The sequence below is a fragment of the Heteronotia binoei genome, chromosome 2, assembly GCF_032191835.1.
Source record: "Heteronotia binoei isolate CCM8104 ecotype False Entrance Well chromosome 2, APGP_CSIRO_Hbin_v1, whole genome shotgun sequence".
Lineage (NCBI taxonomy): Eukaryota > Metazoa > Chordata > Lepidosauria > Squamata > Gekkonidae > Heteronotia > Heteronotia binoei.
The window spans coordinates 87677713-87703100 of NC_083224.1; the positions used below are offsets into that span (position 1 = coordinate 87677713).

Genomic DNA, 25388 nt, shown 5'->3' on the forward strand with positions numbered 1-25388 from the left:
GCCAAGAACTCCAGAAACCATCTTTAACAAGTAAATGTAAATAACACTCCTCTGAAGAATGAAGGATTTTTAATCTAAAAATAAATGTGCAATCCAGGTTTTAGCTTCTAATGATGGTTCTGCAAATTCCAACCAAATTGCTGGACCAAAGGTACACATTGGTAAATTAGATATGGTGTGCAAAAAGGAAATTAAACAAGAATCAAATTTCTCATTAACGTTAACAGTGGAACTACCTTAGCTTTAAATAACAGCTGGCAAATAATTGTCTCTTGGCACCCAAAAGAATCTCAGGAGGGCTGCTGAATGTACAGATGCTAACTTCATGACAGCAGTCATATGGTCCATCCATGACATGTTATAAGAGAAAAGGACACCTAAGTACCAAAATTTGTTAACCTTCTCAATAAGTGGCCATCCATATTCCATGAGGTGACAAGATGGAATACCTTTACAGAATGTAACGTGTCTTTTGATAACAGTAGTGTGTACAGTACGTACTATCTGTTGTTGTATGTATTATCCTCTAATGTAATTTCTCCATAATTCAATATGTCGAGTTAATACTTTAGCTTTATTTCAGCTTGTTCCAAATTGTTACTGAGTTTTAATTTCTGCATCTTAATCCTATTACACTGCTTGTCAGATGTGGGGATTCAGGGGTCCGCCTTACAGTGGTTGGCCTCCTTTCTCTAAGGTCGGGGACAAACGGTGGTGATAGGGGAGGAATCATTCCAAAGGCACCCACTTATATGCGGTGTTCCACAGCGTGCTGTTCTGTCCCCAATGTTATTTAACATCTATATGCGCCCCCTTGCCCAGATTGTCCAGAGGTATGAACTGGGATGTCACCAATATGCAGACGACACCCAGCTCTATCTATTGATGGGTGGCTCTTCAAGCCGTAGCATCTTGGCTCAGGCTGAGTCGGTTGAATCTGAATCCAACGAAGACCAAGGTTCTCTATCTGAGCTGGGGTGGTCTGTGGGAGGGGGGGGGGAGATTCCTCTGCCTGCTCTTGACGGGGTGCCACTAATACCGGCCCCTAAGGTCAAGAGCTTAGGTGTGCTCCTAGAGCCCTCTCTTACAATGGAGGCTCAGGTAGCAGCCACTACTAGATCTGCCTTTTTTCATCTTCAGAGAGTGCGGCAGTTGGCCCCTTTCCTGGAGCATGACAACTTAGCAATGGTGATCCATGCTACGGTCACCTCAAGAATAGATCACTGTAATGCTCTCTACATGGGGCTACCCTTGACGCTGACTCGGAAACTACAGCTAGTGCAGAACACTGTGGCACGGCTGTCAATGGGGCTCCCTCGATGGGGGCATATTCAGCCAGTGCTGAAAGAGCTGCACTGGCTACCTATTGTGTTCCAAGTTCCTTTCAAGGTGTTGGTATTGACCTTTAAAGCCCTCTATAGTCAGGGACATGTCTATCTGCGGGACTGCCTTTCTCCACATGTTCCCCAGAGAGCACTGCATTCAGGGACAAAAAATCTACTGTCCATCCCTGGACCAAAGGAGGCTAGGTTGCGTTTGACACGGGCTAGGGCCTTCTCAGTGGCAGCACCAGAACTGTGGAATGCTCTCCCAGAGGCCATAAGGGCCCTGCAGGATCTTTCTACTTACCAAATTGTTCCAACAGGCCTTTGATATCTAGCCGGGAGAGAACTGCCACCCCACATCATTATAGAGTCACTATGTGATCACCATCAGAAAAGAAGAACTCGCTTATATTGCAGTAGTACAGCACCACAAAAAGGTTTTAATTTGTAACTATGTTTTATTAGTTTTAACTTATAAATATGAATGCTGTTAGCTGCCCTGAGTCCGCTTGTGGAGAGGGCGGGATAGAAATTTAAAGTAAGTAAATAAATAAATGAATAAAATAAATAAATAAATAAATAAATGTTTCATCCTGTTGACTACATTGACTTAAATAGCATAATCTACCTTGAGTCTCAGTGAGAAAAGAGGACTACACTAATAAATAGAATTATGCTAAAAGTTCTTGTTGGATACAAGCCAGTGACCTGTCTAAAGGTCAAGGTACAGACAAACTGTGGATCAAGGCTAATTCCCAATACAAACGACTCTAGCAGCTACTTGGAACACCATCTTGAGGAAGGTGGTGGCACGGGCAGAAGTAACAGATGTGGCTTGTACCTGCTGTAATCTAGATCCAAGTTATGTATGTGCATGGGGGGGGTGTGAGTCACTGTCCTTCTGAGTCCTGCCTTCCAGCAGAATTTGAGGAGGCACTGCCTACTTACTGACTTGCATTTCCATTGCCCATTCCTGATGGTTGCCCTTTCAACTGTAAGCTGTACTTATTACCTCCTGATCCATGCTGCTTGGGACTTGTTTGAGGTGGAAAGTTCCATTAGCAGCCCCTGCTTCAGATTTACAAGCTCACAAAACATTTAGATTGAAATCCTATGCACTCTTCCTTTGAAATTTCTATATCAGGGGTGACAAACGGTAGCTCTCCAGATGTTTTTTGCCTACAACTCCCATCAGCCCCAGCCATTGGCCATGCTGGCTGAGGCTGATGGGAGTTGTAGGCAAAAAACATCTGGAGAGCTACCCTTTGCCACCCCTGTGCTATATAAATCAATGGGATTTACATGTAAATATGCGTGTAGGACTAAGTAGCTAGCCCACTGCATTACACCAACTCTCACTTGGTTGATCATTATCTCTGCAGCCTGAAGGTTATGCTGCAATTTGTGTACTTAACTAAAGTTGCTATTTATAAGCTAGCCTACATTAAAGCTGTGTATTAAGGCTGGAACTAATCGAAACATTTAATGGCCCTGAGCAGCTAGCAATTCAGAAAAAATTACTAAAATAGAATGTATGCCTATTTCATAATGTTTGAAAATCCTGCCCAGATTGTAGTAGTAGAAAAGGAATCAATAACACCCATTAAATATAAGAGGCTGAGGACACTTTCATCTGAATGAAAAGAAGTCCTCCGACTGCATCCAAAGTACCAGTTTCAAAGTTCTGCTCATGTAACAGAACTTTCTCCCTTTTTGCCAATTGTGCCTCCCCAAAACATTACCCAAGGAACAGCCTCTCCTCCTCCTGGTACAGCATTGGCAGTGTGGGGTAGAGTCCTAACTAGTGGGATTTGGCTCATAACATGACATTAGAAAGGTCAAGAAAAGTATTTTCATAATTTTATTTCAGAGTAAAGTTGAATTATCTTGTAATTAAATCCATTACAAAAACAGACCATGCATTTACCTTTAACATAAAACAGCATCAAAGTGATGGTGAGTTAAAGGGTTAAAGAGACAACTATTACCTCAGGTTCCACAAGAGTTATTTCACAATCTGCCCAATACGTGTGCATATATGCTATACAGATGAGATCTCTAAGGTTCATAACAAATTTATCCAGTTAAGTGTCAATGTCCAGAAGCAAAAAGACTAGGGATACCAAATTTGGAAAATGTGACCACATTCCTTTAAGGAATTACTGCAGTTTTCCAGATATAAAGTGCTGATGACAGTTTCTTCTTGGGCCACCAAGAATGCAGAAGAAAGGCAAGGCAGTTATCTCTCACTTAACTGTATGCAACATTACTAAATTTAACACACTTGCTCGGGTCCCAGAAAGCATTTCCAAGCTTTGTTGAAGTTAAAACAAATGCATTTAGAGTTATTGTGTAATACATCCACAAGTACACATAATACAACAAATAAACACCAGGGTGAGTAGGATGGGGCAAATCATTACACATCTGTTCATAGCAGCACCTGAACCTGTCTGATTGTGTCACAACCCTGTTAAGACATTCCCCATAGTATTATAACTACAAAAAGCTACTATACTTCAGAAACCATCACTGATCATCAATTGTGGGATCTTTAGTTCATTTAACTGATGAAAAGCACATCTAAAACATGCATTTAAAAGCTGAGACAACAATATTCTAGGATGGATTAAAATGCTGCATCAATACAGCTCATGTATCTATCAAATTTCCTTCTAGAATAGCAACATACATGATCTATGATACAGAGCAGAATCATCTGGACAACTATGCCCCTTGTCTCCTAGAGACAACTGCTCTCTGTTCCTGAGGCCTGACTGCTAATGGAACAGGTGCACAGTCTTGTCTATTGCTTCCCCAACTTGCGCCTCCACTACCCCAGGAGAAAGGTTAAGTTCTAGCTAAGAAAAGCTGCCCCTTTCCTCTGACTGGCAAAATCTTACAGTTATATGGTTGCCCCAGTGCAGTTAGAAAGCCAATCCAACCTGCTGGGGAGAAGAAAATCTTGATCTTCATATTTGACTTCAAAAATTAAAAAATGTCAAAGCAAGTTTGTAAGTGTTTCTTCTATATCAGTTTGCTTGCCTCCCCCATTCCTGATGAGATTAATCAAAAAGGAAGGTAGCTGATGGGGATGCTCTACGGAAAAGCAAGCTGGAGCCTCTGAACAGCTGCCCCTAGGAAAAGAAGAGGAAAAGATTTAGGGGAACTGGTTACAGATATCTATCCCCAAGAGTAGTCTCCCAACTGATGCTACAATCTGAAGCCCAAGGCTTAAGCAACTGGACTCAGGTATGAAAGTCCAAGGCCCTGTATGACTAAGTGAAAATCAAAATCTGCAACTCTCAGTGGATTAATGGACCAAAGCAGATACATGATTGTATTATGTTATCTACTGGAGACAAAGATGTTAAGAGGCAAGCATTCCCATTTATATAATTAAGCTCTTCATGTCAAGCCCAAATGGAAATTAAGAGTGTCAAATGTTCTACACCTTTCTTCAGCCGGTTTCTACTTCATTGCCTTCACCTAGACCACTTTTCAATATAGCTCATCACATCAGAAGGCCAGCATTCATTATTCAACAATTACCTCAAGCGAGACTAAGTCTCATAGATCTTCTCAGCAAATTTATCCCTAGCAAACAATAAACTAACAAGAACTTGTACACTTAGAGTGAGTAGATATCATAGTCTGTATTGTAGTTCATTCCCAGCAATTACTTTGAAACCCTCTGCATAAAGCCTATGTTAGGAAAAATCAGTGACTCTGCAGTCACTTTACTTTACACAAGTTATTTTATTTTAATTAAAAATTTATTCAGTAAGAAAAAGTTGAATACAAAGCTTTACAAGTTCATTTCCAGTTCTATAAACAAATCATATAGATGTTAATTCCTCCATGCTAGTCAAAATAAAATTCCATTTATCAAACTGATTTGACTTTTTACCTTGCAGCATACATGTTAGATTACTAAACTAGAAAAGGAACATAACTTCAAGTAAAGAGGAGGGGTTGGAGAAACTAAAGGAATGACTACAGTTCATGCAATAATTGTACTGTTAATCTGTACTGCTAACAAGACGAACAATGAGCCTTTGTTATGCTTGAAGGACAGACCTGGCACTCTATGCCAACAAAGTGCTGCAATTTTAGATGGTCCTCAGATAAGTGCAGGAAAAAAAGCAAAAACAAATCCTTACAAAAGCAAGAAGCATAGAATGTCCTCCCTCATGTAGTAGAACAATGAACTTGGCTTTGCTATTTTGCCTCATGACAACTGAACATCACCTTTCATTCAAAGGAACTCTGCAGTGACAAAAGAACACAAGCTCTGGAACACTGCACTTACTTCCTTTAGTATACCAGTGTCCCTGTCATCATTCCTGTATTAGAAAAGTTGATGTCCCACATGCTAGGTGACAGAGTGGACATGGGAGAGGTCAGGAAAAGATCTGCACTATGGAGTGGGATACAACCCTTGGAGATATGTAGGATTATTATGGATTTGGGTGAGGAAGGAGACTCACTTTGATTTTAAAAAGGCAAAATAAGGGAAACCTGTTGGGCTTCACATCAGTAGTTTCAGGAATATTGAAATGAAGGGAAGGAGATGATCGCTTACAAGTACAGATGAGAGAAAGGCAGCTTTACCCACATTTGGGATTAATCTAATACTACAAACAAAAAAAGCCAACATGCTTCTTCCCTCCTCTTACAGGAGACATGATCGTCAAGACTCCCTTCTCAAAGTAAAAATTGTTGCTGCTCACCTGAGCACTGAAATGTCTCCAACAATGAATCCAAGAGGAAAACACAGGAGCATATGGAGGGAGGCCAGCACGTAAACTACACAGCAAAAAGAGAGCAGTCAAGTAGAATACACAGAGAAGAGCTTACTAAGGTAGCAAAGAACAAGCAGTGTATATAGAATACTGAGCATAACAGGATAATTATCTACCTCTAGATACTCATTTATTCAATTACAAGTAAAGCACAATGCAGATTAAGTTCCTGCACTAAGAAAATATTAAAACAGCAACCAACACACACTGCCTGACTGTTCCACAAACTACAGATTCTTTACAATTGCTGAACTTAAAACTCATCCACCAGCTGTTTTTATAAAAAACCCCAAGGTTGCTAAATTCAGAAAGACACATATAGCCTGCTTCATATTTATTAGGCTAAAAATGCAAGCTGTGCTAATAAAAATATCTGTGGGCTATTTATATATATATATACATACAGCAAGCCTGTCATCCTCCTGAATCCTTCAGAGCTGTGCCTTATAATGCATATAACCTTCCAGTTTGAAGGTATGTTTTCTTTTTTCATTAAAGTGAACTATTTATTTATTTATTTCCTTCCTTCCCTCCCTCCCTTCATACCCTGCTTTCTTCCCAGTTGTTCTTACATTGTTCTCTTCTCCTCCATTGTGTGAAAATGTTATGATCTCTGGTAAGGAAAAACTATAGGTGGACTCTACCAAACAGGAAACAAGTTGCTATATTTCCATTTAAGAGACTGGAGGTTGGGGAAAGAGCAGAATCACATACCCACAGTTGTTCACTGCCATGAGATCTCCCACAAGAAGAAAAGGGTATGTCAGCATGCTCACAGCAATCTGAAACAAAGCAGTTTTAAGGCTTTTTTTTCTGCGAAGTTGAATACAAAATGATCAGGCAGAATCCACACTATTGAAATGAAACTAAAAAAGGACAAACATGTATTGCACCCTCCAAGAGCAACCTTTCTACCAGAGGCAGGTTAACTGGAAAAGACCATCAGAATTATGGAAAGTTCCAGTAGTAACATCTCTGATTGATAAACTGGCCTACAGTACTGGCCTTTTAACTATTTTATGCTGGTTTTTATTTTTATTACATTTATAACCCGCCCTCCCCCAATGGGCTCAGGGCGGCTAACAACAGTTAGCTATTTAGTATTCTTTTGATGGTCATGTTCAATATCTTTTAATTCCAATTTTTATTATCTTGACTGGGGAAGGTGGAAGGCACCTCTAGGAGCCAATCTGGTTGACAGCATAAGCTATAAATGTTGTAAATAAATGTTATTTACTTCATTTGTACTCTGCCTTTCTCCCCAGTGGGTACCCAAAGTGGCTTACACAGTTCTCCTCTCTTCCATTTTATCATCATAACAACCCTATGAAATAGGTGTGTGTAATTGGCCCAAGGTCATATTACAAGCTTTCGTGGCAGATGGGGGACTTGAACCTGAGTCTCCCAGATCATAGTCCAACACTCTATACCACACTGGCTCTCAATATTCAGATTCATCAATTTCTATTTAAAATATGGAATACCTGGAAAGAGACCCACATATTAAAAGGGTAGGAAGATTAATAGCTGGGTTTCAGCCTAAATGTTGCACATTGTTGATTATGGGTTTATTTGGATCTGTACTAGCAGTACAGCTGCTTCTCAAGCTTTAGCACTCAGAGGCCATAATAGTCAGCAGCATTTGGATGTAAGAATGATTTGCAAATGCAGATCTTTTAAGTCATCTAACGTGAAATGTGTCAAGATGGCCAGGTTTTAAAGAGCAAACAGTTGCTCCTTTTATAAAACCCAGACCTTTTAACGTACAAGTGGAAGAGTTAGAGATGGCTGGGGCCACTTTTGAAAAAAAGCAGGAGATTCAGGCAGCCTGCATATTGTACAGAAATAGTTCGCACAAGTCTGACTCTCTGAAGGCTTCGGGCTAGCAGCAAAGTTAAGGGAGTAGATCATATGGTAACATGCCATAAACTGGTATTCTCTCATCTTTTGTAGTTAGGCACACTTAACAAAAAACACTGGCAAGTATGCCACCAGTCCCAAGTATGAGAAATCAGAAAGCACTACTTTAAACCACAGTATCAACACTTTAAACATCTCAGATCAGAATTCCCCCCCCCAATAACTTGTTGCCACTTATTGTTTAAGCCAGAGTATACATGAATGCACACAGAATTCATCCAAGTGGCTCATACAAGCGAGCCACCGAACATCTGGAACTGCACAATGGGAATACTTGTTTACATACCCCCATCACAAACTTGGTGTAACTCCGGATCACAGAGGCTTGGTTGAACTGAAAGAACGTAAGAACATAAGAGAAGCCATGTTGGATCAGGCCAATGGCCCATCCAGTTCAACACTCTGTGTCACACAGTGGGCAAAAAACAACAACAACCCCAAGTGCCATCAAGAGGTCCACCAGGGGGGCTAGAAGCCCTTCCACTGTGTCCCCTCCCCAAGCACGAGAATACAGAGCATCACTGCCCCAGAGAGTTCCAACGATAAGCTGCGGCTAATAGCCACTTATGGACCTCTGCTCCATATGCTTATCCATTCCCCTCTTGAAGCAAAAGAAAGAAAGCGAGAGAGAGAAAGAGAAAGAAAGAAAGAAAGAAAAGATTGTCTGATGCCTAGGCCACTGTACAGACTAAGTGAACACAGGAAGATCAAGTGATCCATACGGTTATAAAGAGGCAAACACAAACTGGCAGAGGGCTTCCCGCAGCTCTAAACTGACTTGTGCAGGCAGCAATGCAGTTTTGGTTTCTCAAGGAGTACCCATGGAGCTTGGCCTTTTGCAATTACAGCTTCTCTAAAAGGAAGGCCAAGATCCCAAGGTCATTGCATTATTCTATGCAGGTCAGCCTACTCTTTCACAGAATGAGCCTTTGGTCACACTCCACACCTAGCTTAATACTTGAGGCCATGCACAACAGAGAATAGATTTCATGAGCCATGCTAAAAAACAGCTTTGAGAAATAAGTTTGAGTCCTTTTGGACTGAGTATGTTGTACCTAATAACAGAAAATTACGGTAATCTGAGCAAAGCAATGCTATCCAAAAGAAACCTTGAGCACAGGCCAAAAACAGCTGGATTCTTTAATAGCAAGGCATAGATATAATCAAAGCAAAAACTGAAGCATAGATACAATCAAAGCAAAATTGTTATTCTGATTACTTTTGTCATCAATCTATATTCATTTTAAATGGTAGAAAGAAAAAAGATTATGGCTCATTTAATTCTGATGTCATACACTTTCAATTGAGATAAGGTTAATAAATCTTCAACCAGGTTCCTAATAAATCAGTGAAAATTTATTTCTTCTATCTCCTTTTACTGCCAAATGTCTTATTTTTTTAATTCAACTATTAATTAGCCTGCTAACATCGTCAAAGTCACACTCATGATATGAACAAAAAACCCTAGCCCCCCAAAGTTTAAAAAAGCTGCCACTTACGTTGTCATCTACTGCATAAGTGTTAATGAAGTGAGCCAGAAGGTTGCAGCACCATAGGAAAATAACATCACCTAGAATATGTGGAATTAAACCTCTGGGGGGGGAAAAAAGAACTCTTCAATTAACCTCAAAAGATTTGTAGATTCCACAATCATGCCTACAACATTATAATCTCATCTTTGTATTTAGAAGATAGAACTCATATTGGAGATACAAAATGCTGAACTAAAGTATTAGATCAAAATCTGGGCCAACAACATATACAAAAGGAACAATGTGAAGTTTCTCACTTCCTTATAAACTGTTAGTCCTTCAAGGGAGAAAGGAGAAAAGGAGCCCAGACTAGATGTCTGTGCACTGAAATGCAGAACTTCAAAGAGATAGCACAGCAAGTGTTTTTGGAGGAATAAATCATTTCCAAGAGGTAACCTATCATGGGAAGAAGGAAAGGGTTTGTTTTCACAGTATTCACCTACATGGCAAGAAAAATATTACCATGCTACCAGTATTATATACTTCTCTGTATTCAACAACAGTATAAATAGAATTATTTTTAAAAGGAGTCCACAAATGTTAACAACAAAACAAGTTTGGAAAAGGCTTGCTTAAGTTACAGGAATATCATCCTTAATTATCATTATACCTCCCAAATGAAGTCCATTTTTTTAATGGAAAAAATTGGACAGGAAAAAATGTGATTTGCTTTGGAAGAGGAATATGTAAAATTTCCACAAGGAACTCTATGATGGAACATAGATCAACTTTAAAAAGATTACATGCTTTCTTTATATTAAGTCCTTGTACTATTACGGTGGTACTAAGAAGTCATTAAGTCCAGCAATATTATCATAATCTATTACCTGGAATGATACATTTTTTCTTGGTGGAGATACTACCAAATGAAAACACAATGCTATCCAATTCAACCTAGTTGTTATTTGTTTAAAACCAAAAAGCTATTAAGCTTGTATTAGATGAGACAAGGACCAGTTATTCCAAGGGAGGCCGTATCAATGGGACAGTGTTCAAATTAATCTACACAGTCACAGTAATAATGGTTATATTAAATATTTTCCATACCAGGAAACAACAAATTGCGCAAACTTGTAAGATGTATTACAGGCTACCCAGACAAACTAAGATACTTGTAACATCTTTATTTAGATTATGGAACAAAATATCTGCACCACTCAGTCCAGTATTAGATCAAGGATATCTTTCAGTACCATTGCGATGGGAGCACTATTTAGGACACATCATATGATACAATGTACAATCATTTCAATTTTCCTTGGTCATAAATACAAAAACATTCATCTACTAGTATTCTAGAGTATTTTCCATTGAGGGATGATGCAGATGTAGTCTTACACTCAAGTCTTGTAAATGTTTTTGGAGTAGGTAATCTTTCAGATACTTTTTCAACATTTAATTCAACAATACATTATAAAGTAAAAACAGAAATTCCACAACTGTTGGTCTTTACAATTTCATATTTCCAGTTAAAGAGTAATATTATGTCTAAGAATGAAGGAAAACTGAAATGAGAAATGACAGTATTTTAATTGCTGCTACATAATATGAAGGACTGGAAAGAAGCATTGTCAAAAATGTATAATATGTTAATAGGTATGAAAAATGTGTTTGATAACAACAAACTGTAAATGAAAAAACATGTTGAATACCCTAATTTCAAATGTAATATGACAAATTATTTGACTTGAGATGTTGCTCTTCTGTTACATATAAACTGGAGAAAGCAAGATTATAAACTGATGTAACTATTAGTATTTAACAGCTTATCAATTAAAGAAATATTATCAAAATGGAAGTGAAAAGTATTGGTGCTTGCAAAACGTATAGTTAATGCATTACAAAATTAAAATGTTTTGGAAGAAAATGTTAAAGTAATTAATAATAAAGTATATTTTACTACCTAATCCACTAAATATCTTAAGGGTTCTAGTATTGAGAACTAACTGAGAATTTGGTTGTGGCTAAGATCTTGATAGCAAATAAATGAAACCACTATAAGTGGACCACTATGGTCCCCAGACAATGGAAGAAAAAAGCAAAATTTGGAAGATTTCTTATATGGCAAAATTAACTGAATAAATCTCTCAGGTATACAAGAAAAAGTGCAGGCTATTCGACCATTTGTAAGATGTTCGAAGTTCAAGAGTCAGTTTGGTGTAGTGGTTAAAAGCAGTGGACTCTACTCTTTGATTCCCCACTCCTCATGAAGTCAGCTAGGTGACCTTGGACCTGCCACAGTTCTCTCACAGCCCCACCTACCTCACAGGGTGTCTTGTGGGGAGAGGAAGAAAAGGCGATTGTAAGTTGCTCTGGGACTCCTTTGAGTAGTGAGAAGCAGAGTATAAAAACCAACTCTTCTTCTTCAAGTGTCCATGAGGACACTATATCCTTTTCCTTGACTTACGTACATATTTTAATATATTTAAGTAAAATTTGCTCTTCTAGACAAATATAAAAAGAATTTTTATTATTTATTGGGCTCAGGGCAGGTAACAACAAAGTTCAAACATTAAAAACCAGTTAACCATCTTAAAACAGCTATACAATTTAAATCAACTAAAAGATGGCAAAAGATAAACTTACATCTAGAAGTTCATTTTTAATGTGCTCCCAATTAACTGCTACTACTAATGGCATTCATTGCTAGCAGGGAACAGAACCACTGCCTAAAGAACTAATGGGGTATCATGCTTCCAACTGCACTGTGCCAATCACAGAGATCATTCTGTGTTTCAATTGCCCAAAATGATTAACATCAGTATATCTGTTATACTTCTTTTTCAAGCACCTCATTTTTTCAATGGGCAAAAGACCACCATTTTATGGGATTATTTAAGAATTCATAAAAGTTTCACCAGGTCACATTGGTGAGTATCTTTGTCAATTCTTGACAGCTTTTAAAGGTTTTTCTCATGTTATGAAGAGGGACATCAACAGTATATTTGGATTTAAAATTGAACCACCACTGATAATTTGATGACGCTATGAAACCGGGCTGGAAATTTGTTATCAATAGTGAGTACAAAATGGGATTTTGCTCCACCTCTAATCTAGTATAGATCTCTACATCCTGCAGTTCTGTGAATCACCAAGGACAGCACTCAGTCACTGCAAAGTCCATTAAATACTGACTGCAATGATACATTTTAGCCACCTTAGTGTTGATCTAAAAGCAATCACAGATAAAGATTTGCTAATCTCCTTATCATTATTTTGATTGAGTCAGTTGTAGTAATTCCTGTTACTTAAATAAGAAGCCTTGCATTCCTTTTCTCTGTAGGCTCTGAGTTTATGAAGAGAAAAGATTCTGGTCAAATATGCACTGCACTCATATTTTTACTTGTCATAACAGGCAAAAGCCTTTCCTTATTCTATCAGATGAACATTGCTGACCTGAACTATGACAGTGGAAACAGTAACCTCCTCTTCTGAATTTGAGGTCACTTTGTATATGTAATGCTTGATCACTAAAAGCAACATAACAGGTTCAAGTTAAACACTTTTGATAGGAATTTAGATAGACTCACGTACACGAAGAATCCCGAAAACCCTTCTTCTTTCAAAATTGTCCCAATGGAACTCAATATACCCCTGTTGAAAAAGGGAAAGGCTCAGGCAAAGGCTCTCATACCCCTCTTCAGTTTTCAGATTACTGCAGTTACTACCAGCATCCTTCCACATGGAAAAGAAGAATAATCTATTTCCTAGACATAATGCACCTGCAAATTCTTCATGAGCAAGAACCAACAGTCTGATAACCTCACTGCATGGACCAGGGAAGGAAGTAACAGCAGAAGTGTTTCAAGTCTTGAAATCTCTGGTCACTTTAAAGTAAATTCAATGTATTCAGAAGTGAATAAACATCGTAGCAGAGAACCATTTACTGGTAGCATTCTTAGAAGCACCATTTTTAGCCTAATTCTGCTAAGATTAGAAGCCTATACTTCTTAAGAGAAGAGTGATAAGGATAACCATTGTCCTAGTTATGTAGCACAGAACAGATATTTATTCAGAAGTTTTATGCAAATAAAGCTTAGAAAATTATGCTTATATGGTATTAAGAGATATTAAATTTTTTGTTGACCCCACAATGTATAAAACCCCTATTACTGTGTAAGTCAGAAGTGTCAAACTCATTTGATACGAGGGCCGAAACTGACATAAATGAGACCTTGACAAGCCAGGCCATGTGTGTCATAAAATGTAATGCCAGGTAGCAGAGATATAAACTTTATAAAGGACACAAACACAATTAAAGATTTTAAAAAAATTAAAAGTAAAACATGCTTAAAACTTTAGCACTTGTTGGTCTTAAAGGTGCTTTCTTTGTATCTCTCCTGTACGATCCAGGGAACTGGGCAAAGGACGCGCTGGCTCTTTCCTTCCTTCCCTAAAGAATCAGAAGGGGGAGGAGCCTCAGCCAATAGAAGGAAGAGAGGCTTAGCTCAATAGTTCTGCTGTGCAATTGAGAGAGCAAGCTATTCCTCCCCAACTGAGGAGCCTCAGCCAATGGAGAAAATAGAGGCTTTGTTCTGTAGCTCCAGTGCAATTGAGCAAGCCTGGCAAAGCAAGCTGAGATGCAGAAGGAAGCAAGAGACAGACAGAAGGCAGCAGATAACAGCCAGTTATCTGATAGGAGCCCTCCGGAAGCCTGATGTGGCCCTGGGCCACATGTTTGACACCCCTGGTGTAAGTGTTGACATGGTACATTTATGGACATGGAGCCATGCTGCATTTCCATCAAGTCTCAAGTCTCACCATAGTGTGGAATGCACCTAAGTGGCATGACACTAAGGCTAGCCTTTCAACATTCTATGGTTTGAGAGTCAGGTTATCTTCTTCATATAAACTTGGTTTCCATGCACAGTGCTTACTATCTTCCCTGTGTCCTCTCCTTTGAGTTTCCTGAACATGTGTGTTTCAGTCAGGGTTGCCACTAAATTTTTATTTTTCATTTCCCTGACTTTCCCTGACCAACATTTGTCAATTTCCCTGACCACGAATATAACCACAAGTTAAAAAATGAATAGGTCATGTTGCATTAATGCAAGGCTTAATGAAATGTTCGCTACAACTATACAAGCCTCAACTGCAAAAATATTTGTCAAAGAGATTTAATATCAGCTTCTTTCAACATTAACTGGAGCAACATCTGTTTTGCAATTGCACCAAAAAGTACACCAAGATACAAACTTCAATTCAAGTAAACTCCGAATGCTAACAAGTAGGAACTTTCCAAAGCTGGGAAGGTTTCACTTTCACTTTCTGGTTTCAGAAAGTGTAATGAGCAGATCAGCAGCAAGAAAGGAGGTGGAGTTACTACAATCTAGAGAAGCAGACAACCTTCATCTGTAACCTTTATGCATGGGAGAAGCCAGGAAAGAGGGTGAGAGAGAGCTGGTACTCTGTAAACTCCAGCAGGAACAAAAGTTACTTTGCATGGTGCAGAGCAGAAAGTGATGGAAATCCAACAGCAGCAAAACTCATTTGAAACCCTGTGCTAGGTTTAGCAGGAGACAAAATGTCCATTCTATACACAAGCATGACCCAAAAACATGCTTATCGTTATAAGTTAAATGCAGTACTAGCAGGTAGGGATGAAAACAGATGTTTAAAGTTTGTATACTTTGCTAAACATTTAAATTAGCCTTGCTTTGCAAATGCTACAGGCAGACCTGGGAAATCATGCAGGAACAGAGCTCAACAAACACATTAGGCTGGTCGCTGGGGGTGGAGCTGAGAAAAAGGTGAAGCTGGGAAAGAGCATCATTAAGTTTTACTTGTATTCTGCTACTTCTCTATTCCAGTTGCCACAAGAACAGATCATGCTCTTGCAGCAGCAGGTCGAAAATCCACTGCCTAAATATATTTTAATCACAATTTCCCTGACTTCAGATCAACTTCTCTGTCTTTTCCCTGTCCATTTCCCTGACTTTTCAGAAAGTGGCAACCCTGTCAGTACAGTATATTCTGAAATGGTATCACAGCTTATCATCTACCCATATTCTGAGGGGGCTATTTACACAATGTGTGTGATATCTGGCATTTCTAGATTCAAGTGTGGGAGGGGAGAGGAACAGGGGCAAAGATGCAGCTGACTATGGAAACTGTGTGAATATCAATGTTGAAGTTCAGCAGTTTATACCGATAAAATGATACACCTGACAATTCTTCTTAGCCTTTATTTTAAACATCCAACTCAAGAACACCAAGAGATTCTCACCCATATTTAACTTCCCGTCCTACAAACTGGACCATACAACGCATAGAGATTACTGTGAAAGAGAGAAATGAACACAGAAGCAGAATTTGCCATTGCACAAAGTTCTGTGAACACGGCCACAACACAAAACCAGCAATCATATAAGATACAGTTCTCCACTCATTATTCTGAATCAAGGTACAAAAGCCTACTTCAGCATTCCTCCATCAACAAAAAAGGTATATGATTTATACCAATTTCTCCCTCACTGTTCTTATACTGTACACATTTGGTTCAACACAAAAATGAGATAAACAGCAACCATTTTCAATAGGTAAGCAGTTGGTCCTACTACTTACAAACATTTTTCTTGATACTTTCTGTAGCAAGAAGCTCTCCACTGCTGAAGGCCTTCTGTGCTCAAGAAAAACTGCCAGCAGAAAAATTTCATAGGGTCCAACCTTTAGTCTTGAAAGGACTTATTGTGTTATTACATGGCCTCCTGACTGAAATCCATAACAATAACATATTCCAAATAAATGCTACAATATTGTAACTCTTAAGATGCAGCAACTAAGATTGGGGAAAATAAAGTTTTTCTATGACAACATCCAATTCTTAAGTGGCAGTCCAGATGAAGTCTGAATAAGCATTTCAAACACACAATCAAGTGCCTGGATAGAGTTTTTGCAGACCTGCTGGTGGTTTGGATCCCACGGTGTTTTTCCACCAATGGGAAAGAAGAGAAGATACTAATTGATTTGCCTCTCATGCTGTTTCTGCGGACACCTTATCTCCCATGAGCAGCATTTCAGGGAGCATTTTGAATGGCAGTGGGAGGAGGGGAGTCTAGTAAGGTCCATTCTGCTGATGGAGATGCTTTCCATTAGTAGAGATTTACCACAGGATCCAAACCAGTGAATATCTGGTACAAGATGTTATTGTTACTGGTTCACTCTGATATTTATCACACTTTTTTTTGAAGGCTACTGATTATGATTCTTCTAAAATTACCCAAATATAAATCGGTTTACTAAATACCATTTTATGTTCCAAATCATGCTAGAGTATCACTCCAGTATTGCATTTCAAGAAAGACTGATATTTTGTGTCCATTTATCTCATGTCAGGCATATATATTAGACCACTGGTCCATCAAGGTCTGTAATGTCTACTCAAACTTGCAGCAGCTCTCCAGGGTCTCAGGCAGAGGTCTTTCACATCACCTGCTGACTGATTCTTTAAACTGGAGACATCAGGGATTGAATATGGGACCTTCTGCATGCCAAATAGATGCTCTTATCACTTAAGCCACAGCCTTTACAATGTTTTCAAATTCCAAGTGCATTGTTCAATTAGACATGATTATTTATTTTATTTATTTATATATATTAAGATTTATACCCCGCCCTTCTCACCTAAGTGTCTCAGGGCGGCTTACAACAGAATAATTCAAACAACTTCAGTTTAAAACATTTAAAAATACAATTAAACCATAAATTAATAAAAACAAGATAGAATAAAACCGGCGGCCTATAGATACATTTTGTTCCATCCAAGATATTTTTCATTGTCAGTTAATGTCATAGGCCTGCCGGAAGAGGACTGTCTTACAGGCCCTGCGGAATTGCCCTAGATCCCGCAGGGCCCGCACCTCTTCCGGCAGCTGGTTCCACCAATAAGGTGCCGTTATTGAGAAGGCCCGATCCCTGGTGGATTTTAGACGGGCCTCCTTTGGCCCGGGGACTACCAACAGGTTTTGTGAACCTGAGCGTAGTACTCTCTGGGGAACGTGTGGGGAGAGACGGTCCCTAAGGTAGGCAGGTCCTAGGCCATATAGGGCTTTAAAGGTAATGACCAACACCTTGTACCGGACTCGGAATATTACTGGCAGCCAGTGCAGACCCTGGAGCCCCGGCCGAATGTGCTCCCGTCTTGGGAGCCCTAATAACAGCCGGGCAGCAGCGTTCTGCACTAACTGAAGATTACCTTCAAGTGACACAATAAAAACCAATGGTTCTTGACCAGGCTACAAGATTAATGTTCAAGCAGAGAAAGGAACTGAAAAAGAGCAAACCCTGCACAGCTCACCATGCAGTGGATGGGAGATAACCCGGGATACACACTGCATCATCATCTCATGGGAGGTCTAATAAAATATAAACACAACACAAATCACCTTCTGAGAAAATAGCATCACATCTGGCTGTCAGTTGCATGGGGAAACTCATTTTAGTAGAACACATCTTATTTTCGAATGATAACATTATTTGCTTGACTACTTAGAATGCAACAACTTCCACTCTCTTCATTTTCTTTGACGTTTTCAAGCCTTTTAGCTTCTTATATACTCTTTAATTAAGCAGTTTTACTTCATTTCCTGATGCCAAGTAAGTTAACCTCTTAAGCAAATCAGACTGACCCCATTAATTAGTAGAAAAATGTAAGATATAAGTTCTATGCTTAACAGTCTTAACACTATCACTCTCTCAGCATCAAAGGGACAACAAATCAACCTCCAAATGGAACACCCTGGATGATTCACTTGCTCCTATCAAGTACAAGATTTTAAAAATCTTTGTGCATTCCACCTCTTTCACCACTTTCCTGAGGGAAGTTTTCACATCATCCTTGTTTGAAACATGCTCCATATCCTCCAAAGGAAAAGCCTGCAGTATAAAAGAGAAAACACAAAGACAGTAAACTAATTTCCCTCCACATACCTTTCTATGATTACCAATAGAAGGTGATGAAGCCAAGAAAACACAGAGACAGTAAACTAGTTTCTGTTCACATGTCATTATATGATTACCAATAGCAGGTGGTGAAGCTGTGCAAAAACAATCAGATTTTTGGACTGAGAGGCATGGAAATTTGAAGCAAAAATATATTTTACACTTTCTAATCAAATCTAATTTTTACTGCTTTAACAGCACAAAATGCATATAAATACAATTTAGAAGTTAGTTTTCTAGTAACGTAGTTTTCTAACTTTTAGTTGACATTTCCTACAAGCAAAACTGTGAATACACCAAATATTTAAGAAAGAGAGCAGCATCTGAGAGGAACAAAAAAAGTTAAAATTAATAGAAATAATTTTTGTAGTAAACAAATGAAAATGTACTACTGGAACAGAAACAGTCTCATATAGACACATATCTGGACATGACATTAAGCAAAACACTGAAAACAACAAACTCTTCTATAATGTATTTTCGTATATGCAGTAGCTTATTAATTAAACAAAATCAGCTGCTTGCAAACACTGTATATTTGAAAATTATGTTATGTGTGTTTATAAAAATTATCATTTAATGCTGAAAAAAACTTTACATAGAAAAAAATCTTTGTACTACATATTTAAAAATGCACTTCACTCAATCCAAGAGAAAAATATGTCATACGAGTTTTTTTCCCCAGAGCTCCCCAAAATCTCCAGGGTTTTTTTTTTTTTAAACAGAAGGCAACCCTCCCTTCCCCCAGTTTTCCCCATCTCTGAACACAATGCCTAACCAGAGTACAGAACTCTGGCATACTAACAAAGTGCAAACAGTGGTCAAGAGCCCTGTTTAAGCAAGATGTGGTGTGTATGCAATAATCTATGGAGAAGAGGGACAGGTTATCACATCCTCCCTTCCTCCAAAGAGCTAAGGGTTGCATATATGGAGCAAGATCAGATCATCCCAGTTATCCTTAGAATGAGTCAATGCAGTAAGATAAATGTGAGACAGTGACATTCCCAAAGCTATCCAGTGTGGCCAGTGGTGGAGCAAGGATCTGAACTCAGGCAACCACAGTTATATTTGCACCCTCTTCTCAACTTCCTTCCTTCCCCACCATGAATAATTCCTTCCACTTTCCAGAAACAAGGAAACTGCTGTACTCTTCTGAAACCCTCATCTGGGAAATATGTATGGGTCTTCTGTTGATCGCTTGAAGTAAACCGTGGCATTAGAAAATTTGCACCCCAAACTCTGAGGAGTTTGCATGGACCTTTCCATCCCCCATACTTCTGAACAATGCATAGAAGGGAGGGAGGTGGCAACCTGCTGACATTTCTTAACTATACATTAGAGCAGACAGTGCTGAGCTGCCTTGCTTTCAGAGCTTTCTTGTACACAGCAGGAGGAGACAGAGTGGAAGGCAGCCAACTTATCTTGGCAGAAGACAGAATAGCACTTCTCCCATCCTTAATGAGGAGCTGTCACTGAAGATTAGAAAAGTGGAATCAACAGCACCACTGTCAGAAGCAGAACAGGCCAAGAAGTGTCAAACTAAAACTTTCACAGAAAATAACAGGTCACTGTGAGAGGATCAGTGCCTCATTATTTTAGCGAGTTTGAAGGCATTCAGACATACTTAAAACCATTTGATGGTGACTTAATTAATTTAAAGTATGGTCCAGGTGTGCCATCAGCATTTGATTGTGATCAAAAATGCTCAGGACTTGGGAAAGTATTCACAAAATTTAACGTTAAACCCATGTATAGAAAAGCTCCATTTACCATGAGGCCAGTTGCTGAAAGGTTTACAAAATGATTCTCTGTCTTTGGTTGAAGGAGAGAAGCCATTTATCACAACCCTAAGCAGCCACTACTGTTCTTGATCTCAACTCCTTCCAAAGCTACCTGAATTTTTTTTATATTTTGGAGCCATTCATAAGTAGCATTCAATAAACGTGATTCTGGAGGACAATTTGATCCTTACCTTCTTTATTCGCCCTCGAGTTACAGTTGATAAAGTGCTAGAGATGATTCGAGGTGTAAGGCCACGGAACAAGCCTTTTTTCCCATCTACTCTCACAATGTGTCTGGCTAGGAAATAAAAAATAGTGGTATCACTCCATCATTGCGTTTCTGGACTGCTAGCTTTGAACTGACCAAAAATCTTCCTAAAATGCACAAGTCCTACAGCTTGTACAATGGATACAACCCCTCGCCCTTTCAACAAATCTACTCGACTATAGTCAGCCTGCCTGAATTATACTGGATTTTATTGTGTAAGGTCAGAGTGGGAAGATTCCTCTAACTCATACTTTGTGCTGCATCCTTCTACCCCAAAAGGTTCAGGTTATAATCTGTAAAATATTTTGAAAGGGATTGTATAGAGCCTAAATTATTATAAGCATCAGTTGGTCAGAAAAGGGAAAAACTCAAAGCATCTCTACTGTAATTAATATACTATAACATCTCTGAAGTTAGCTGCTCCAGTACTAAGATTGCCTCATCCTTTTTTAGCCTTTGAGGTCAGATGCTACCGTTTTGTTTGCACTTGGATATTCTTCAAGTACAAACAGTCTTCTACTGATGTACAAAACCCTTGCATTGATGCAGGAGCTTCTTATATAAGCACACTGTTCTCTGCACCAAAGAAACATGGTTGTCAATGGAATAAAACTGAAGGATCCAGCCCTTGGAATACCAGACTACAGGCTGCCATGCTAAGAAACAAATGAGATAACATGATCTCTATTAAGCAACTATATTATTCAGTCCTTCAGCTAAGGTGATGTTAACTGTAGAAAGCTATGACAATTAGAAAGCAGTACAAAATATAACATAAATTTCTAGCAAAATCACCAGAATATAATTACAGAGATCCAAGAGCAAGAAATCAGTTAGCAAAACAAATCATCCCTTACACAGAGAAACAGATTTCATACCAACCCCCCCACAACAATTCATGAATCAATCAGTGATGGACATAAGTAGCTTGTTACTCTACTGAATATGTTTCTATCCTTGATTATATTTCTACCGCTGTTTAAGAATACTTCACATTGTGCAATATAGATTGCTAATGGATTTTTAAAAAAGAGACGCCGAATGTTTCTTTTGGGGAATTATATAAATGGCATGATAGTAGGATATGTGTAATATCCTCAGCCACCACACAGGCTTTGGATATGTAGCTTTCAGATAAAGGGACTCTTAACATGATATGAGGGCATGGTTTTATCTTTCAAAGTAATATATTTTTTATAACTAAAGGATGATCATTGTGCATCTTAAATTATGTCTTAAAATAAAATTATGTCTTAGAAGTAAAAATGCTGTGTAGTGGCACAAGACACATTTAACAGCTTAGATATCATTTACACATCAATGAACTGTACAATTTCTGAAACCATTGTTCCACCAATCACATTAAGTATTCCCCATTTTTATTATAAAATCAGAAGCAGAACAAAACTGCAGAAAACTACAGGCAGCAAGAAAAGGATAAGCAAATTTATCTATCACCCAACTGGAACCCCTCAAAATGTAGCTTGTACTCATAAGCTTGCTGGCCTCTTACACTCATCCCCCCTTCCTTGTTTAAGATGGCACTGATTGTGGATTTTTACCACAGTAAAATTCCATTCATCAAATTATAACAATCCAGTCATTGTTGAAGAGGTCAAGCAGAAAATAACAACCAAAAACTCCAACTACAATAACATGGCTATATCTAATGCTTGTTTCTATTATATTTAATTAAAAATGGAGCTCTCTGTAAACATTTCTTAAAATCAGAGAGATGTATCTGAATCACATGAACTCTGCATACTAAGAAATTCCCAAAACCTTACTTGCATTAGTAGGATATGCTCACCATATGTAAAAAAGCCGGGTAGGTATAATACTTTTCTCCCCAACAAGTTTCTCCCAATGGTTGGAGGCAAAGGTTCATGCCCGACCTTTAAAAGAAATATCAATCAGGCAACCTCTCCTTACAAGTGTTCTCTGGAAAGTCTGATCTTTACGTGTAAATTTATATCCTGTATGGAAACTTAACATTTTCCATTTGCTCTCAGTTGCAAAACAGAAAGACTGCTCAGTTTCTCTCATATAAACAAAACTCTTCATTTGCCAGCCCAGAATCCCACTAAACTTTCTTTAGTATTCTTCTTTGTATAGCAACTCATCCATACACAACTGAAGGTTCAGTTGAAGCCACTCTGGGGGACAGTATACCACACTAGCATTCCACAACTACAGTCTTCATGGAAGGAAAAATTGCTTGTGGGAGGCTTACTAGAAACCAGCACTACTGATCACAAGCAGACCTAACTGTGAGATAACTTAAAAGAAATCTAGAGCTTGCTATACATTTTAAATAAAACACCTGAATGTGATCATCTAACAAAAGCAGCAATGTGAACAGTGCAACAAAACCAAGAAATAGACGCCTAATCAGCAATAGTATATCGAAAGAGCATCATTCCTGGAGATACTCTGGGACATTGCAGAGACCCCTCCCACTACATTTTACTGAGAGGCAAATTAGAGTTGCCCAGTATGAGCGGCCCAATGTCACCTACCAAGCTTTACACCCAAGGGGCGATTTGTACCTATCTCTCCAGTCCTAGTTCAACCTTTTAATCACTACAGCATACTGATGCTCATTTCCCATTGGTCAGGAACCAATCTCTCGCGATTTTAGGATTCTGTCTCACTATTTCTGAGAACCAGGGAGAGGCAATGGCGCAAAGAAACACCTCAACGGCTTAAAACCTTGCCTACGCGTTATTGGCAACCTGGGACTCTGAGTCAACTGCACCTGGACAAGGAGCTTCACATAGAGCAGCGGATGGCTCAGGGACGTGAAACCGGCGCTTAATGCCACGAAGAGCACGTCCGCCCCCTCCACTGGGCCTGGGCCTGCTCCCGGCCCAACTGCAGGGGTAGGCAGCCCGGGACCAACAGAAGCAACCGCCATCCCCAAACCAACAAGGAAGCGTCCTTCCGTGTATAACTATCTGCCCTTGTCACATGACCAGATCCGTCGGGTCATGGAGTTTGTACGTAATACGTCGCACTTGGCAACGGTCCCCTTAAAGAGCGCCTCAGCGACATTTCTAGACTAACGGCCAATGCAAAGTATGAAGCGGTATTATCACGGAGGCTTTAAGGGGTAGTGCGTCAATGATGAAAACAGCAGGAAAAGAACTCGTTTCTCCCACCCTCTTCCTCTCCAACAGTTATGTGTCATTAGGCGATACCATTTTGGATAGAGTGGGAAGGCACAGAGACGATGTGAAACTAAAACTAGAAAACTGCCAGTTACCATTCAATCGTGTGTCCTCCTGACGGTTCTTAAGACGACCCTAAGCCTGTAGAGTGTTATTGCAGGGAATTCCTGCAGAGTCGCGGGGGAGTTCTGTGACAATCGACCCCCTCAGAATTATTTTGGAAGTTGCCTTTCGACTGGTGTTCTGTGCAGTAGGCTGCTGGCGCCCTCTAGCGTTCGCCTCCTCCGAATAGGTGGTTGTGTAAAAGCTAGAAGCGTTCTAATTAGCTATTGCTGTTCAGCAAACGTTACATACATGTATGCTCCAAATAAAAATGAAGACAGAGGCAAAGTTAAATGAAAACAACGAGTTAATAATGCAACGAATAAATGAATACATTATTCAGCCTCAAATGCTTGTTGAGGGAAAATTAATCTCGGCTTGACTTCGCGAACGAAGATTTAAGAAAGGTGCAGTAGTCCACGTCCGCTGCAGGCTCGCTGGTGGCTGACAAGACCAATGTGGGACAGGCAGGTCCGGCCACAGTGGCTGCAGGGAAAAGTCTGATTTGGGGTTGGTGCTGATTTGGGGTTGATTCTTCCTCAATCTCCTTTTTTCCTCAAGACCAGCTATACGGGCGTTCTCAAAGGAAGAGACAGCCTGGTGGATGGTGTGCCTCCATGCTTTGCGATCTGAGGCTAGGTCAGACCACTGGTGATGGTTAATGCAACAGGTACCAAGGGATTTCTTCAAGGAGTCCTTGTACCTCTTCTTTGGTGCCCCTCTATTTCGATGGCCGGTGGAAAGTTCGCCATACAGGGCAATCTTGGGAAGGCGGTGGTTTTCCATCCTGGAGATATGCCCAGCGCAGCTGCGTCTTCAACAGCAATGCCTCGATGCTTGTAACCTCCGCCCGCTTGAGGACTTCAGTGTTGGTCACAAAGTCACTCCAGTGGATGTTGAGGATGGTGCGAAGGCAGTGCTGATGAAAGTGCTCAAGGAGTCCAGGTGATGACAGTATAATACCCACGATTCGGAGCCGTAGATGAGGGTTGTCATCACAACCACTTTGTAAACATTGATCTTTGTGCCTTTTTTCAGATGCTTGTTGCTCCACACCCTTTTATGCAGTCGGCCAAATGCACGGTTTGCCTTTGTCAGTCTATTGTCAATCTCCTTGTCGATCTTGGCGTCTGAGGAGATGATGCACCCCAGGTAGCTGGACTGTCTTCAAAACTGATTCACCCACAGTGATGCAAGGAGGGTGATAATCTTCCTGGGGTGCAGGCTGGTGGAGAACTTCTGTCTTCTTCAGACTAACTTGGCCGAATAGCTTGGCAGCCTCTGCAAAGCAGGACGTCATATGCTGCAGAGCTGATACCGAGTGGGAGACAAGTGCAGCAGCATCAGCAAACAGTAGCTCTTGGATAAGTTTTTCCATTGTCTTGGAGTGGGCCTTTAGTCGCCTCAGGTTGAACAGGCTGCCATCGGTGTGATAGCGGATGTAGACACCATCGTCATCATCTAAATCTACTGCGGCTCTTTGAAGCATCATGCTAAAGAAGATCATAAAGAGCGTTGGCGCGAGAACACAGCCTTGCTTTACAC

General features: G+C 39.7%; 1 protein-coding gene across 2 annotated transcripts; it reads right to left on the reverse strand.

Annotated features, from left to right (window-relative positions):
• Window positions 1-3173: 3173 nt before the first annotated feature.
• MTCH1 (mitochondrial carrier 1) lies at window positions 3174-23527 on the reverse strand. Of its 2 annotated transcripts, XM_060231523.1 has the most exons (13): window positions 23330-23527; window positions 22382-22466; window positions 20495-20601; window positions 18379-18456; window positions 17879-17936; window positions 15809-15860; window positions 13113-13176; window positions 10410-10441; window positions 9550-9643; window positions 8337-8384; window positions 6845-6912; window positions 6059-6134; window positions 3174-4462 (listed from the first exon to the last, which is right to left on the reverse strand). In XM_060231523.1, exons 1-13 carry the CDS (start codon window positions 23486-23488, stop codon window positions 4391-4393), a joined length of 993 nt encoding a protein of 330 aa, XP_060087506.1. In that variant the 5' UTR covers window positions 23489-23527; the 3' UTR covers window positions 3174-4390. The 2 variants fall into 2 exon arrangements, with proteins under 2 accessions (XP_060087506.1, XP_060087507.1); XM_060231524.1 differs by lacking the exon at window positions 10410-10441 and having other exon boundaries at window positions 13117-13176.
• Window positions 23528-25388: the final 1861 nt, after the last annotated feature.